General features: G+C 37.5%; 1 protein-coding gene across 5 annotated transcripts in view; it reads right to left on the bottom strand.

Moving 5' to 3' along the window:
* The window catches only part of LOC123877707 (protein Skeletor, isoforms B/C), a 39578-nt gene that overhangs the window by 10441 nt on the left and 11993 nt on the right, over positions 1-17144 (bottom strand). For 3 of the 5 annotated variants that reach the window (XR_006798656.1, XM_045924554.1, XM_045924557.1), the window contains exons 2-9: positions 16623-16854; positions 14010-14121; positions 10585-10803; positions 9950-10150; positions 7839-7859; positions 2038-2130; positions 781-911; positions 80-192 (exon numbers count right to left, since the gene is read on the bottom strand). Coding sequence is in view for 4 of the 5 variants with exons in the window: in XM_045924554.1 (XP_045780510.1) it covers positions 80-192; positions 781-911; positions 2038-2130; positions 7839-7859; positions 9950-10150; positions 10585-10803; positions 14010-14121; positions 16623-16854 (1122 nt within the window). In the remaining variant the exon portion in view is untranslated. The remainder of the gene's footprint in view (positions 1-79; positions 193-780; positions 912-2037; positions 2131-7838; positions 7860-9949; positions 10151-10584; positions 10804-14009; positions 14122-16622; positions 16855-17144) is intronic. The other 2 variants (XM_045924555.1, XM_045924558.1) reach the window with 1 other exon arrangement.

Below are 17144 nucleotides of genomic sequence, written 5' to 3'. Positions count from 1 at the left end.
CTACGCCTCGTATTGGACATTGTTTTGTAATTTATGTACTAGGTATCTTCCAGAAAGGCTAGTAAATAATTACACTTACCAACAACGGCGTCATTGCTTCCTCCGAGTCTGGAATCTGGGCACACTCCTAATTCGCCGTCGCACTGAGCCAAGTGGGTTATCGTGTAGTCCGACACTCGAGGTTGGTTCGTTCTATAAACAAAACCCATTCAAAAATAAAATTAATAAAACTTTTTGTTACTTTTTTTACCATACAGGATTGTGTATTTTTTTAAAGAAAAATATCGAGCAAACGAGCATTCGGGTCACCTGATGTTAAGTGATTACCGCCGCCCATGATCATTTGCAGTACCAGAAGAACCATTGATAGCAGTCACATCTATAATATCATATAATCGTAAAAGAACATTACTATCCAGGCCGGTAATAAAGCAATCGCCGACCGAGTAATATTGAAAGGACGAGGCGCTAGCCAAGTTTTTTAAACTAAAGGAGTGCTCGATTGAGGTTTATAAATCCAGCCGTAAGCCGTAAATATTCAGGGACAAAAAGTGACTTATGTCCGTTTCCGAAATGTTAAATATGCATCTGGAAGGAAAAAAGAGAAGAGGACGACCAAAGAAAAGGTGGATAGATTGCGTGAAAGAGGATATGCGTATAAAAGGGGTAGATGATAAGTTGACGGATGACAGAAGAGAGTGGAAGAAGAAGACATGTTGTGCCGACCCCACGTAACTAGCATGGGATAAGGTCAGGAAGAAGATATGAAGTGTAACTTACCGGCTGTCCCAGTAAGCGACAACGACGTCGGCGCCCAACATGGCGGGCCGTCCTTCCGCACCAGATAGTCCAAACGCCATGTACTGCTCCTTGCGCAGACGAGCTGATAGTGTGATTTGGACATGGTCACCCTGGAAGCAAATGTAAACAGACCTTAGAACTTTAAGATAGGGTAGATTTTATCTTCATCCATATACCTAATTTTCGGGTATAATCGACCTCGTATGGTTAGTTAGCGTGTAAGATTGTGGATGACGAACTCCCCTTTTTGCTAACGAGGGTTCGATTCCTGGCTCAGGCCAAAAATTGTCAAGTACGGGAATTTTTAGTTTAGAAAAGTTCAAGGTTTTAAAACTAGTGTTGTTTTACCCTCTTTATTCCTTCACATTCTTGGTAATGGCAAGCTCTGGTGGTCAGCGTATTTGGCTGCGAATCGTGCTATCCCAGATTCAAATCCCGGGTCATGCCAAAGCTGTACCTACTCTATTGGACATTTCTATTAAGAAATTCTCAGGAGCACACCGAAGTTGATGCTGTCTCCAAAAGCACGGAATTCCGTCGGTCCTGCGCCTGATCTCTCTCCGTTCGTATCGTATTGCCGTCTCATCAGACTAGGAGAGTAAGCAAATAGAGAGTGGACCTGTGTTGTGTATACAGTCCTCTTTCGTAATTGGATATGGGATGGCAATTCGATACGACCGGGGAGAAATCAGATGCAGACTTTGTGAGCTCCAAAATTGAAAGATTTCTTAAGTATATACATATTTTAGGTGGAAAGTAAACATTAAGTAAAGGTTAAGCAAATATTTTCACAATATTTTCCAATATTTTTTTACCTTTTCATATCGCTCGCTATCACTCGCTTGTAAATGAAAAACAATCAGCTATATTACTTCATGAGAAATGTTTAAAAATAAAAAAGGAGAATAAATATTTTGATATTACAGCTATGTCAACTTTTTTTTTTAACTGCATACAATTGTGAGATTTTTCCAAAGTTCAAAGCACATTGCGGCAAAGTGAAAAAGCGCGATAGAAGAAAAAGTGAATGGATAGGTATAGAACAGTCCAGGCTTTAAACTTTTTCTCTACTGCGTAGTATTCAATGTCAGCTGTCTGTTTTGTACTTAATAGGTACTAGGTACGTATAGGGTACTTGTACATAAGAGTAGGTAATAAAGAAGCTTCAACTTTCCAGCAATGTGCCTTGAGCTCAATATGTCAACAGTAGAAAAAATTATACTAGTAATTATTTACCTGTATTTCCCAGCGCACCTGCAGCCGCTTATCCAGAATTTCCTTACAATTGTTAGTTGCACTGAAAGGAGTCTGCGAGGTTGTTGAACTTGTCTGAAATCGGCCATTTTGATTAGTACATAGTCACAAAAATAAGTTAAACAGTGATATTTCCATAGCGTTAAATTCCTTTTTAAAAATAAGTTAGTAATTAATTAAAAAAAAAAGTTTCCCACGATCAAAAAAAAAAAGAATTTTGTTCCCATTTGCTTCTATAAGTCTATAAGTTATTTAGTGTAGAGAAATAGTTCATATGCAGCGTTACCATATATTAAATAACTTGACCGTAACTGGAAGCTTTATATTGAGAGTAGCATTTCCGTTTCCGTCGATTTCATGCCAGTTTTCGTACTTTTATTGATGTCATATCCGGTTTTGTGGCGCCACCTGGCGGGGTCGCGCTCAAAGTTTTCGTAAATTGCTCAGCGCGGCCATGGCTTCATTGGCGTTTTGTTTGCCGTCGAAGCAACTTGCAATCAGTCAACACGAAACGTTGCAAGATATTTTATTTTATTGTGTGGTACTTTATAAAGTGAATTTGGTGAATAATTCGCAGTAAGTACTTATTTTTAATTTATATTACATTATGTAAAATGTAAAATATAATAATATGTACGTGATCAATATTTTTAACGGTTTGTCCGTTCGGATCACAGTACTTTATATTTATTTGCCAGAAGGTAGATATTAAAAACTTTTCGTACTTGAGACGATGTAACAATTAGAAACCGATTATTAGAAATGAATTTCAAATATTTGAAATTAATATTATTAGCTAAAATTTACCTTTTAAGTCTGTTACAATCTGCTCATTTTATTGAGAGGGTACATGACGATAATTATGACCCCAATTGCATTTTGAAATGAATCCTCTCGGATTTATACGAGAAATTCTTTTAAGATTATGATATGTCTTTTCTAGTTATTGTTAATTCAAATTGTTACATCGAATAGTAATGAAATTACAGGTAACCTTTATAAAAATAAAAATATCACACCTGACGATCATCAGGATGAAATCGAATAACAAAGTTCGTGTTTAGATTTTACTTTCAACAGGTTCTAACCTTTAATTAACCAGGTTCCAGGTTTTTCAGGTTTAGCTAGCGCATCTTGGTTTTTACGTGTACCTACACAGTACATTAAAAAGTCTTTGATAAAACTCAAGGTTCATAGACCTAGAAACAAACAAAGAGGTAAAAAAGTATGATACCTTGCAATTTCTAGCAGATAAAGCTTATGGAGCTATCACATACTGCATAAACAAAAATAAGCCTAGGTTTTCCTAAAAATTGTGCTTTCTTGACTTTATTTTTATTCGTATATAAATTAACTGAAAATCAATATTAACTTAAATAATAATATTAAATTAACTAAAATATTGACTGAAATCAATAATCAGACTTCGTCGGGTCTTTCCACAATTAGTGGGTAGCTACAGCATAGAAGGTATTGCGATGCGCTGCGAAATTATCACGAGCCAGGTGGGTCTTTTGGTTACATCCATATGGGAAAAAACGAGTGGAGTTTGTTAATATTTTTTGGGTCGAAAAGAACACATTTATTCAGTCAAAAAGCAATTATTATTAGTCCGCTGCCTCTCGCGGGGGCAAGGCATTGAAAATGTTACCGTTCCATCGCGTGGAACTATTTTGCATACACTATGGTAAATTATTTTGACGATTCAAAAGCAATTGCAAAAGTGTATTTGAATAAAGATAAGAGAAATTTATTTGACCCAGCAATAAATAGAAAACACATTGAACGCGTTCGCCGCTTCACAAGCACAGAAAATTATAATTGTTGCCGTTCCATCGCGTGGAACTACTCGACATGCACATTGCTTTTCTGAAAAATGGTCACCCGCCCCTCGTAGGGGCCATGCATTTCAAATGTTACCATTTCAATACATAGAGCTGCCATGACTACCTTTGCCGTGCATTGAGCCTATTCAATGATCAATATTATCCACTCTCGTGGGTTGGATACCAGTATGATCAATATCATTCAACCTTCGCAGGGTTGATCCTAACATGAGCAATATTATAACACCCTCGCGGGGTGGATACCAGTATGCTCAATATCATCCACCCTCGCGGGGTGGATGCTAGTTTGAGCAATCTCATACACTCTCACGGTGTGAATACCAGTATGATCAATATCATCCACCCTCGCGGGGTGGATGCCAACATGATCTATATCATACACCCTCGCGGGGTGGAAACGAACATACCGGTAATATCTACAAAGGTCATCTAAAAAGTTCTTATCGTTCCTCAATCAGGACTGGCGGTTCAAAAAGGTAAGTAAGCCACAGCATGATTATTTGCACCCGGATTCTCCAAGACAAATCAGAGAAACTAAACCGACCTCGTTCCAAGCAGGTTATTTAGTGCACTGTCTTTCGCAATGAAAGAAAATAGAGGCACCAGAGGTTATACAAAGGTTATTTCAATGGTATCGCATACCAACATTTAAAAAGCCACCTATTGTTTTTCCCAAGGAACTGTATGCAATAGTGCGTAAAATGAATCATGAAGCTTGCACCGCACGCCAAGCTTCCTTTTCACCTTGTTTCTGGTACCGAACTCCGAAGTGTCATCCCGACCAAGATCACATCTTAGAGTACGAAACAACTATGTATGTTATGGCAGAACATTTCATTTTGATAAACATGCAAAGTCTGTTTTCATGTAGTGAAACAGTCTTGTGTTAGTGCTTCTTATTGAGGCCATACGGGAAAGTTAGATAGATTAGATGATAACCTACCTGCCGTTCGGACTAACCACGGTGTCTATGGGTGATATTAAGAGAATGGTGAAATATGAGTCCTATTTTACTTAATCGACTTGTCATAGCAAGTTAAGGCAAGTACATGCTAAATGTACAAGAGACTTAATACATGTACATTTTTTACATGCATTAAGTTAATATCTACTACAGTCGAACTTACTGTTTTTGTTTAAAATTTGAGAATTGGTTCTTTGACCACGAAAGAGTGAGTCTAACTATTTAGAAATACTATGGAGACCCTAGAAAATGCCTCCAAAGAGGGATGTTGGATATAAGAACAGTTAGAAACGCTAGTTAACAAACCAATGACCGCTGGATAATCCAAGATCTATCCAATACTGGTAGATCACTATTATCATTCGTTAGACGTCCACAGCTGGACATAGGTCTCATAATGAGACTACCACATGCCACGTGATTACACTGCATGAATCCAGCGGATCCCTGCGACTCGTTAAATGTCGTCTATCCATCAAGTGGCGATCTCCACGCTGCACTCCAAGCTGGCAGATGCGATAAATAAATTATAAGGGCTAAAGGAGAAATATTAGCTACCTCCACTAGTTCATGTTCTAGTAACGGATGCTTCATCTATCATGCTCTTTGACAGGAAAGGAACAAATGCTTTACTCTTATCAAAATGATAGTCTAATTTACCCTTCAGAAGCTTCAAGAAGGCTCACTTCTTACGCCTTAGTTCAAGTCTCATTCAAAGTAACGACGAGACGTTACTCTCTCATTTACTAAGAAAAAGAGGAATGATGTTTATTCTTTCATTCATTCATTTGTTAATAAAGCATATTTACAAGGTTTAAGGATGTTGTTATCCTTATTGAATAAAACATTCCAGATACTGGAATTATGGCTTGACAAATACACCTTAGCATACAATATTATATCCGGTATGTATAGTAATCATGTAAATAATTTGTATCTAATGTCATAGCCAACCTCCCAGAGTGGCAATACGAGCTTGTGTGGAAATAATATTTGCAAAGTGGGTAATCCTGGAGGTCGATCTATTCACCTCGGAGAAAGCATTCGAAGTACACAACTATGCACTCTTAGATTTGATGGACCATCAAGTCCTGTTTCACGATGCTGTATCTCATGAAAGTTTCCATTGGCATAGTTGGTTTACGCCATTATTTTCAATTCTTCGTCTTGACTCTTGACCCATCCAATTGGTCAAAAGGAATATTTTTTGAATAGTTGATTTAGTTTATATAATTTACTCCGATCGAAAGTGTTTGGCGGGCCTCGACCGTTTATATAAAACACAGCCTCATTGACTCGCAATGGGTCTGTCATTGTCTTAAGAAGTCTAGAAATAATGAGTGGTCCTATACTTTAGACACATAAAACCTAAGCAGTAAATCACTGCTTAATTTCAAGCGGAAATCTATCTTGAAACTATTGAATAAGCTTGAAAACGTTGATCTTCATGGTCTTTAAAGAAAAATATTGATACGAACCTAAAGTATCACAATTAGCACCAGTTTTGGCACATAATATAAATGACAAAATTTAGAATTTTCATTCCTCTTACACGAATCTGTAATTGGATCTGTTATTGGATGTATGGAATAAAAGTCAAGTAATGTTTGTTAATGCGCGTGTTTTATATGTGCTATATTAATGAATAAAAGTAAATTCACTCAATTATGTATTCATGTCCAAGCATGTTTTAAAATCGATTTCTTCAGAAAGATTTGAAATCCACCCGTTTGGGGTGCTAATAATAACTTATTACTTAACTAATCATTTGTAATATCTGCGTTTTTATTACTGCTTACTATTCAGATAACTTCATATTGCATCAAAATCGTACCTTAGAACGAATGATGTGTATTTAATAAAATTTGATGATTATAAAATTAAAATCTGACATTTGCCCTAAATTCGGCTCAAAATCTGAAATAGACAACCAATCAGAAATTGCTTGTAATAGGAATAGTCATAACGGGTATCTTTACCCTCTTTTTGGATTTATATGTGTAATTGGTAATTAATTATTGAACGACAGAGTATGATATGCTACAAAATATAATGCTCTATATTTTATAAATGGTTAACGGATTAAACGTGCCTCTCGTACAGTAGGTATAGCAGACTGGGTAAAAACCTTTTTGAAAGAAGCAAGCATATCTGCTACTTCTAGTAGCATACACTCAACTCAGGGAAAATCATTCTTATGATGAGATGGCCCATGAAAATTAGCAATCAGCTAATACATTTCAAAATTTTTCTAAATGTAAAGTGATTGAAGGCAATGTACTTAGTCCAGGTGGTATCGCTCAACTAACTATTCTTCAGTTCTATGACTGATAATTAAAATTCTTTTCTTTATTGATTTTGTATTCAAATAAACAAAATTTTGTTTATGAAAAAGAACATAATATCATATAAGTACTCATTATGGTACAAATGTTATCACATTGGCGTAGAATTCTAATATTTATTATGTGGCGTCACCAGGCGAAAACAAACAGGGTCTCAATATAAAGCTTCCAGTTACGGTCAAGTTATTTAATAGTAGCGTTTTACCTGAAAATAAAACGCATATTAAAATACTTACCTCACTGGAAGCTTTCAGTAATTCCTGCCTGGTGATATTGAGCCAATGAAGCCATGGCCGCGCTGAGCAATTTACGAAAACTTTGAGCGCGACCCCGCCAGGTGGCGCCACAAAACCGGATATGACATCAATAAAAGTACGAAAACTGGCATGAAATCGACGGAAACGGAAATGCTACTCTCAATATAAAGCTTCCAGTGAGGTAAGTATTTTAATATGCGTTTTATTTTCAGGTAAAACGCTACTATTAAAAATATTATTAGTCATGTCATAGATGGGCATGCATGTAATGTTGAAAAAATAGGACATTAATAAATAATGTGTTAATTTCAGAGACAATAGAATTTCATCTTGTCTATTGTTAATTAAACAATTGCAAAACGCCACTTACCGGGTTATACCACCAAGCAGGCTGTAAGGAAAAGCATTTTCCAGGGAAAGCATAGAAAGAATCGCACGTACACGGTTAGTTATGATTATTTATTGTAAAAATGTAAACATATTATAGAAAATGTTTTAAATACGTAATGACAGTTAGTAAACTTAAAGTTATATAAAGTAAAATGTTACAAAAGTATTGGTAATATTCCAACGAAATACAAATGCAAGCTTAAATTACGGGTAGGTTGGGTAATTAATAATGACGACACGTACCCATGCTACTTTGATCTGATAAATACAATTAGTTCAGTCAATATGTAAGGAATAATTAGATGCCCTCCGAAAAAAGACCTACCGTAATTTGACATAATGTATCGTTAGGGGGGCATGTCAAGAGGTCACAGGAAAAATAAAAAGGTCGCGCTGATTGCTGATTTTGAGAAATTCAAAAAATGAATAAAAAAAATTTGAAATGCTTTTTTCTTGGAAACTATTGGTTTTAGGAAAAAATTTTATAAATAAAAATGTAGAGGGCATTGCGAACTACACTTTTTGTCATTAGAGTGACGTCATCCGACTTGAAATACAAAAAGTAGAGGGCGCTAAACGCTATTTTCGATAGGAAAAAATGTTTTTTTTTATAATATTGTAAATTGGAAAGTTGTTCGTCACAAAATTAGCTACAACTTTTATTTAAACAAAATTTTTATTTCGTCATTATACTTCAGCATTTAGTTCAGTCAATTTGTAAATTGCCCTCCGAAAAAAGACCTACCGTAATTTGACATAATGAATCGTTAGGGGGGCATGTCAAGAGGTCACAGGAAAAATAAAAAGGTCGCGCTGATTGCTGATTTTGAGAAATTCAAAAAATGAATAAAAAAATTTGAAATGCTTTTTTCAAATTTTGAAAGGCCTCGGCCTATCTAAAGATGGCCAACGATCTCAGTGAGTTAGGGCACTTTAGGGTCATGAAAACTTTGACATAATTTTTTTTTTTAATTTGTATGGAAATTTTTATAATTTTATTTCGTCATTATACTTCAGCATTGTATTTATCAGATCAAAGTAGCATAGGTACGTGTCGTCATTATATACTAATTACCAAACACCCTGTATAATATGAGTACTTTATTAGAACAATGAAAGTTTAATGTGCCTCACTTACAATTTTTTTTAGCTGTTTTAAAGTTTGCAACAAGATAGATATTGTATTTCGTTAAAATTAAAAACCGAAAACTGAATTTTAAAAATTAAACCAATCTAACAAAGAGATGGGTGTATGCTTAGGCGGTTTAGGTTTAGGAGTAAGTTTTTGCGATTGGTTAGTTACTGGCCGCCTTACTGGTTTCTTTTTAACCTGAAAGCGAATAACAATTAAATTATGAGGGTAGTTCCGAAAATTATGATACTATGAAATCCCAGGCAGGCTGTTAATGGTGTAACATAGAGAAAAAAGTTAGGAAGATCATTTTAACCACATATTTTATGCAAAATTGTTATAGTTAATCTTATGAAACTTATGAAATTTCATTTCCTGCAAAAAAAAGCTTAAATATAAATTTATCAGTCAAGTAGTGATTGCCAGCAGCTTTATTCTCTACTAGCTGATGCCCGCGACTTCGCCCGCGTGGATTTAGGTCCTTCGAAATCCCGTGGGAACTCTTTGATTTTCCGGGGTGAAAAGTAGCCTATGTGCTAATCCAGGATATTATCTATCTCCATTTCAAATTTCAGCCAAATCCGTCCAGTAGTTTTTGCGTGAAGGAGTAACAAACATACACACACACACACACACACACACACACACACACATACAAACTTTCGCCTTTATAATATTAGTGTGATTCCGTAGGAATTACGAAAATCCAGCCTACATTATCCATACATTCCTTAATTTAATTCCTTGTCTACATTGGCTAAAACGCACTGTTGCAACAAGAATGCCATAAATTCAGCCAATCACAAAATATTTGTCATGTTTGTCATGGTTAATATTACCCTTTCCCCTCCTAGTAAGCGTAAAGCTTGTGCTGGGAATGGGTACGACCACGGTCCATCTCTTAACTGTTGAGCTATTGAGGCTATACAATCTGGGACCATACAATCTAGAAGACTTACAGTGATCTTCGTCTGACCCAAGGCAGGCGGCACGTCCAAGTCCTTGGGAATGTAAACATGGCCGAAGTTGTGTCTATACTCCACGCACCACACCGCCAGCCAGTCTACGTCGTATGCTGTCAGTTTTCCGGGCAGAACGATCTCGATGTCTTCACCTTGGTAGCCGCGGAGTGGGTTTAGGGAGTTCATCTCGTTTGGTACCTAGAATTTTTTGAAATTCGTAAAAAGTCCAAAATCTAGACATCATTCAAGTAGGGGAACACCGGAGGAGTAATGAGAACTCTAGTTTACGTGTATGTAAACCAGATAGATCCTGTTTGGTTTTGATAAAGCCTAGGTAGGCCTAGGTCTTTGTAAAAGCTCTTTTAGTCATCCTCTTGAATAAATAGACTAGGTTTTTAAGTAAGACTAAGTCATCATCATCATGATTTAAGCCGGCCACTACTGAGCACGGGTCTCCTTTCAGAATGAGATAGGTAAATAAAAAATAAATAAAAAATAGGTATAGGCCATCGTCTTACCACGCTGGCAAAGTCAAGAACATTATGGAGAACTTTCAGGCATGCAGATTAGTCTAGCGTCCAGCACCATGTTGCTAGAAATGATGATGGTGATGATGAGGTTAGGTTACATACCTTGGTTCCAAAAGGATTAGGCTCACTGCCGTTCCCAACCCAGAAGTACGCATCAGGACCTGCTCCATCATAGTGCAAGTTGGGGATGTAGAACGTCTTAGCGTCCAACACACTAATGTTGCCAGATCGAAGTCCGTGAGCCAGGCGTTTGAATTCTGGCAACACTCGAGGCCGAGGTGGGTCCAGGCCTGGTGGGATGAATACATCTCCGAAATTGACCTGAAAAGATTGAAAACCATATTTTTAGTCTTTGCGATATTGCTAGACTTCGCAATGCTTTTGATGGGATCTTGGAAATGTTTTTCCGACGCTGCGCTTTATCACTATAAAGGTCTATGAGGACTATGAGGTCGCCATTCCAGCACCTTGGGACCCCGATGTCTGTCGGTTTTATGTCGCTTGAGCTAACTAACTCTTTGAGATAGTTACTCGTATGTCGGTTACTCTGGTTCTTCTATGGATCTCCTCATTTCTGATTTAATCACGTAGAGAAACTTCTACTAGCTCTCTCAATCGTCCTCTCTTTCTTGTGAGGTGAGGCCCATAGTTAGTGACCAATTCATTTTATGGCACAACTAGTACCTACCCCTAAAGGTAGGCTATGCGGCATTGTACCACACCGCACTTTTTTTTTTAATAGTGAGATTTGTGGCCCAGTTGTGACAACGCATATCAATCGCTTGCGATTGTTAAGCAATGTTGACCCAAGTCGGTAACTAGATGGGTAACCGTTTTCGGAGATCCGAATTTGGCCTTTTCGTTTCCTCGGAGAGTACGTTAAGCCATCGGTCCCGGTTATTATCACTAACATCTAGTAATATCTGAAAATAAGGTAACCCAAGAGTCGAAATCTTGTTCTCTTAGTCGCGTTGTATGCGGAAGGATTTGGGAACCCACTGCATTATTGTCCCAAGGAATTCCTTCCATTGTAGGATTAATTGAAAGGTCTGACTATACAGGGTGTTTGATAATATAATGACGACACGTACCCATGCAACTTTGATCTGATAAGTACAATGCTGAAGTAAAATGACGAAATAATATTAAAAATTTCCATACAAAATTTTAATTTTTTTTTTTTATGTCAAAGTTTTCATGACCCTAACGTGCCCTAACTCACTGAGATCGTTGGCTCCGCCTATTTAAAGATGGCAAAACTTTGGCATATTTTTTTTTTTAAATTTTGTATGGTTATAATAATATGTAGTGGTATTCCTCAGAAATGTGTCTAGTTGAATAATCTACGTTGTAGTTAAATGCGACGCTGAAATGGATTAAATAGGGAAAGTTCGCGAACATTCTGGCAACTACGAAGTTTGCCACAAACATGATTTAGCAACATGGATGGTCGCGAGGCAAGTTTTGGCGGGAGTCGGTTCGCGGGTGCGCGCGGCACCAATCGATATTTTGCTTTGGCTGCGAGAATTCATTGTAAATCCCTCATTCTTATCTAATCTATACATATAATAAAATTGTAGAAAAGTGGTGTCTGTACAATGGAAATATATAAAAAAAAAGTAGCAGGGGTTGTTATTATATCGATGCCGAACCCGAAATTGTAATTAATTTTTTTTTTGTCTGTTTGTCTGTTTGTCTGTTTGTCTGTTTGTCTGTTTGTCTGTTTGTCTGTGTGTTTGTGCACGCTAATCTCAGAAACGGCTTATTCGATTTAGATACGTTTTTCACTAATATATTGTAGTAAGCTTCACTTAGGATTTAGTGTTTATTTCATGTCAATCGGTTCATAAATAAAAAAGTTATGTCAATTTAAAGAATCACGGCGCCTCGCGCCTGAGCGTCCGTGGCTATATAAAACGCGAAAAGTCACTATTCCACGCGAACGAAGTCGCGGGCACAGCTAGTAATGTAATATGTCTGCTTATGTATATAGTATAGGTAGTAGATGCATTTGAATCCATACTAATATTATAAATACTAAAGTGTGTCTGTCTCTCTGTCTGTCTGTCTGTCTGTCTGCTACCATTTCACGGCCCAACAGTTAAACCAATTCTGACGAAAGGTACAGGTTAGCTTATATCCCGGGGACGGACATAGGCTATTTTTTATTCCGGAAAATCAAAGTTCCCACGGGATCCCAAAAACCCATCCGCTTAACCGATTTGTATGTTTGGTACCGAGGTAGCTCGCGTTCCTGTAATTGACATAAGCAACTTTTTATCCCGGAAAATCAAACAGTTCCCACGGGATCTTTAAAAACCTAAATCCACGCGGACGAAGTCGCGGGCATCCTCTAGTTTTCTATATTTTTTTGCATCATGTTGTAATTGTAAATCGTCTTCATCATCAGGTAATTCAGCCTGTGAAAGTCAGCTGCTGAAAATAAGGCTCTCTGTGACTGTGATCCTATTAGGTTCCTTTTTTTCCTTTTGAGGCACAGAACCTTAAAAATAACACAAATAAAGCCTTCATCGCAGTTTTTGTGGGCACATCGCACTCATCAGTTATATAATGACTTCACGCCGGAACCCGGTGTCCTTGGCCGTGGAAAACTAACAAAGGAATCACAGCTACAAAAGCAACACTCCTATTATGCTGACACTCAAGTCACGATTTATAAAGTTATTCCTTCGTATTCTTGACTAGCTGATGCCCGCAGCTTCGCCCGCGTGGATTTAGGGTCTAAAATCCCGTGGGAACTTTTGATTTCCCAAAAGTCAACGACAAAGTCTTTACTTGGTACAGATACCTTCAATATCAATCAATTTATAACCGACAGTTTCTACATCCCATCAGTATTGATGGTGAGGTCTCCTGCAGCATCAGGATTGAGGAGTTGGAATCCAATTTTTTTATGAAACAATGTCACAAAGTTCCTCTATGGATTAAAAAAAAAATTACGCAAATCGGTTCAGAAATCTCAGAGATTTCGGTGTACATAGGTAGAAAAACACAACTCCCTTTTTAAAAGTCGGTTAAAAAAGTAGTCTATGTTACACCCTGATCAATCCTCTACTTATCTGTGAAAATCCCGTCAAAATCGGTTCAGCCGTTCCAAAGATTAGCCTTTTCAAACAGACAGACAGACAGACAGACAGACAGACAGACACACAAAAATTTTAAAAACGTGTGATTCAGTGTTGGTATCGTTCAAATAACCATATGAGCTTAATATGAGGTAGTTATTTCGAAATTACAGACAGACACTCCAATTTTATTTATTAGTATAGATAAAAGCCGTGATAGTCTTGTGGTTAAAGTCAAACGTACGTCTCTTATCCGGATGTCGGGGGTTCTATTCTCTCTCTAAATTATTCTCTTGTAACCTAACCTAACCCTGTACCAAATTTCGTCAGAATCGGTTAAACTGTTGGGCCGTGAAAAGGTAGCAGACAAACAAACAGACAGATAGACACACTTTCGCATTTATAATATCAGTATGGATGGATATGTAAAAGTCAAATTACCGTGAATCGTCTGCACCACACACTGATCCACCGAATGTCCCTCAGCCTCTTCCCTCCGGGCAACCTCAGCAAGATGTCCGAGTTGCTGTGCGCTGTCAGCACGGGCGGGTCACTGGAACAATCCATAAGTACATTAGTACATACAAAAACCGGAAAAGTGCGAGTCAGACTCGCGCACTGAGGGTTCCGCCTACAGTCGAATACGAATCGTGAGAAATAACGAAAAAATATTTTCGTCATTTTTCACGATAAATCAAAAACTATCATGCAGAAAAAAAAATGAAAATCTGTTTTAGAATGTACAGGTAAAGCCCTTTCATATTATGATACCCCACTTGGTATAGTTATCTTACTTTGAAAATTGAAAATACTAATTTATTTGTTCAGAACACATTTTTTTTTTTAAATCGGTTCATTAGTTTAGGAGCTACGATGCTACAGACAGATACACAGATACACACGTCAAACTTATAACGTCTTTTTGGGTCGAAGGTTAATAAAATGAAAAAATCACAATTTTTTTTCAATCATAAATAATTATTATTAGACCTGACGTGTGACATGTTAATAATTACCATCATTAAATTACATACAATAATAATAAGTGCATGGACAAAATCCATTATGCCTTTAAACATCCATACCTTCATCGCGTGTCGAATGATATTGATTTTAACCTGATTTTAACGTTTTATTTACCAGTAGTTAGATACAAACACAAAGCGGAACGAGACGGTAATGCTACGGCTCCACTATCGGCATTCAGCAAATCAACTGGCTACACTATGCAGGATACGACAAATATTTTGTGTTTGGCGAATTTCAAATAAATTCGGCAAATCAGTCGGTCGCCAGCGTTCTGTGACAGCAAATAGTCCTCCCTGTGGTGTATTAGGTAGATATATCCCGGAAAAAGCAAGAATTCTCGCGGGATTTTTAAAAACTTATGTTCGCGCTTAGCACAAATATGTGCTAAGTTAACGCAAAAATATGTTTAATGATGATTGACGCCGGCCACACAATTTGCAATATCAGGAATCATTAGCCGAATGCCGATAGTGCACTGAGCCGTATACAACTTATAGGAATCAAGTTAGGCACGCTAGCTAACAAAGAATCGAAAGCTCATTTTGCTACAATCCGCTAAAAAAGGCAATTCTTTCGATTCTTTGTATATTATAAACTTCCGCAAAGTAGGTAACGCCTGCTTCTATACAATACACTAGCTAACGTGACGCGTTGTGTATAACCAACCCTTTAACCATTGGGATCACATGAAAGAATATTATTTCATCAAACATAACTTTTTGGATTGTAATTTAGATTTTTTATTAAATGCATGTATACTGTGCCTACTGTGTAACATATACATAGAAGGTAAGATTCGATTTTAATAAGTAATCAAAAAAACACTTCTGCCCTGCCCATGCCCTGCCAAAGCGAACTAAAAAGTAAAATTTTCACATTTGAAAATGGCCCCATACAAACTCCCTATTGAATTATTTTTTTAATTTATAACCAGTAACCTAGGGATGATGATATTCTAACGATACCTCACACATCCAAATCTCTTCACGCATAAGTTATGGTGGAATAAACAAACACACACATAACATGAACTCTGAAAACATTACACTCCTTTTTTTGCGCAGTCTTTCTGCGTCGTCTACTTATACCTACTGCATAACCTTGAATCGCCAGATTGGCGGCTGTAACGGAGCCCTATCCCAACCTCTGTCGGATGAGGCTAGGGCTCTGTTACGGTTGTACAAGAAGGCGTTACGCAAGTAAGTGGTTTTATTATGTAGATGCCTTACGGAGTGACATATTCCAAACGGAAAAAAAACTCCTTAAAATAAAGAGTATAAGAAAACCTTGAATTGTGATCTCTTCCAGTAATTAATTATCCCATAGGTACCTAATGGTAGAGTTTTTTTTGGGTTACTATAAATGCCATGGACTCCCAGATCGCTCCGCATTTTTAAATAAATAAATAATTTGTGATTCCTCGCCAAGACGTGTCCATTCAAATCGAACAAAGTTAAATGAGAAAAAATATAATTAAAACGGCGCTCCCTTTGTTATCTGATGCCGAACAAACGGACAGCCTGACAGATGGTAAATTAAACATGTTCCCCTTGGAAAAAATATTTGTTTTACCATTTCTTACATTTCACCAAGTTACTTCTGATTGCCATTTATTTACTTAGAGTTTTTTATTACACACACATCACAGGGTGAAACCAGCCCTTCTAGCATGGGCAGTAGATAAAAGTTATATCCCCCGATTATATCCACTGATGTCATAGAAATCAGTGGATATAATCGGGGATTTAATTTTTATCTACTGCCCATGCTAGCCGGGCAGAATGCTAACAAAAACTCAGCGATATTAATATAGCTACTTACTCGTTACTACCCTAACACAATCAAATGCCAATAACCATTTGCCTTATCGTGTAGTTTTAGTGATTTAGTATTTTTCAAACCCGCATTGTATAGCATGCAAAACTCGGGTCAATGCCCCAACTACGATGCGGCATTGACTTTGTGTGCCTAATTTACGGAACGTTCGTTGACCTCTATCGTCAGCCAGATGTTTTATTTACTTACCGACTAGTATAGTCCTCCGGGTAGGGTACAAGCGTGCCTTCGGGTGAAGGTTGGGACGTGTCGCCGACCCAGAAGAATGCGTCTGGCGCGGTGCCATCGTAGGCAAACCCACGCACGAACACCGTGCTCTCGTCCACGGCGTACACCGTGCCTCTGATGCCGTGTGCATATTGGGTTAGTCGACCGATGATGCGGCCGAAGTAGGGCTCGGGCCGGCGGGAGGCAGTCAGATCTGAGGGCAAGAGAGAACGCGTTCAGAACAGTGACAAAAAAAAACCTCGATAATTAAGGATGGTCACGCTCCAAATTGGAGAATTAGACATCAATATCATTTTCATTAATTATGTCGATTTAGGATAAAACAATGATAATTGAAACAATTCCTAACGAAGTGTCTCTTATACTACAAGTGTAAATTAAAAATTTATAACAGCCTCGACAAGTGAAGGTTTACAGTAACTAGAAAAGAGCAATAACTTTCAAACGGCTGAACCGATTTTCTTGGAATATAGCAAAGAACAC

The sequence above is a fragment of the Maniola jurtina genome, chromosome 24 (genome assembly GCF_905333055.1).
Source record: "Maniola jurtina chromosome 24, ilManJurt1.1, whole genome shotgun sequence".
In the NCBI taxonomy this organism is placed as follows: domain Eukaryota; kingdom Metazoa; phylum Arthropoda; class Insecta; order Lepidoptera; family Nymphalidae; genus Maniola; species Maniola jurtina.
Note: the sequence above shows the minus strand (reverse complement) of the source record. Positions and strands in the feature narration are given on the sequence as shown.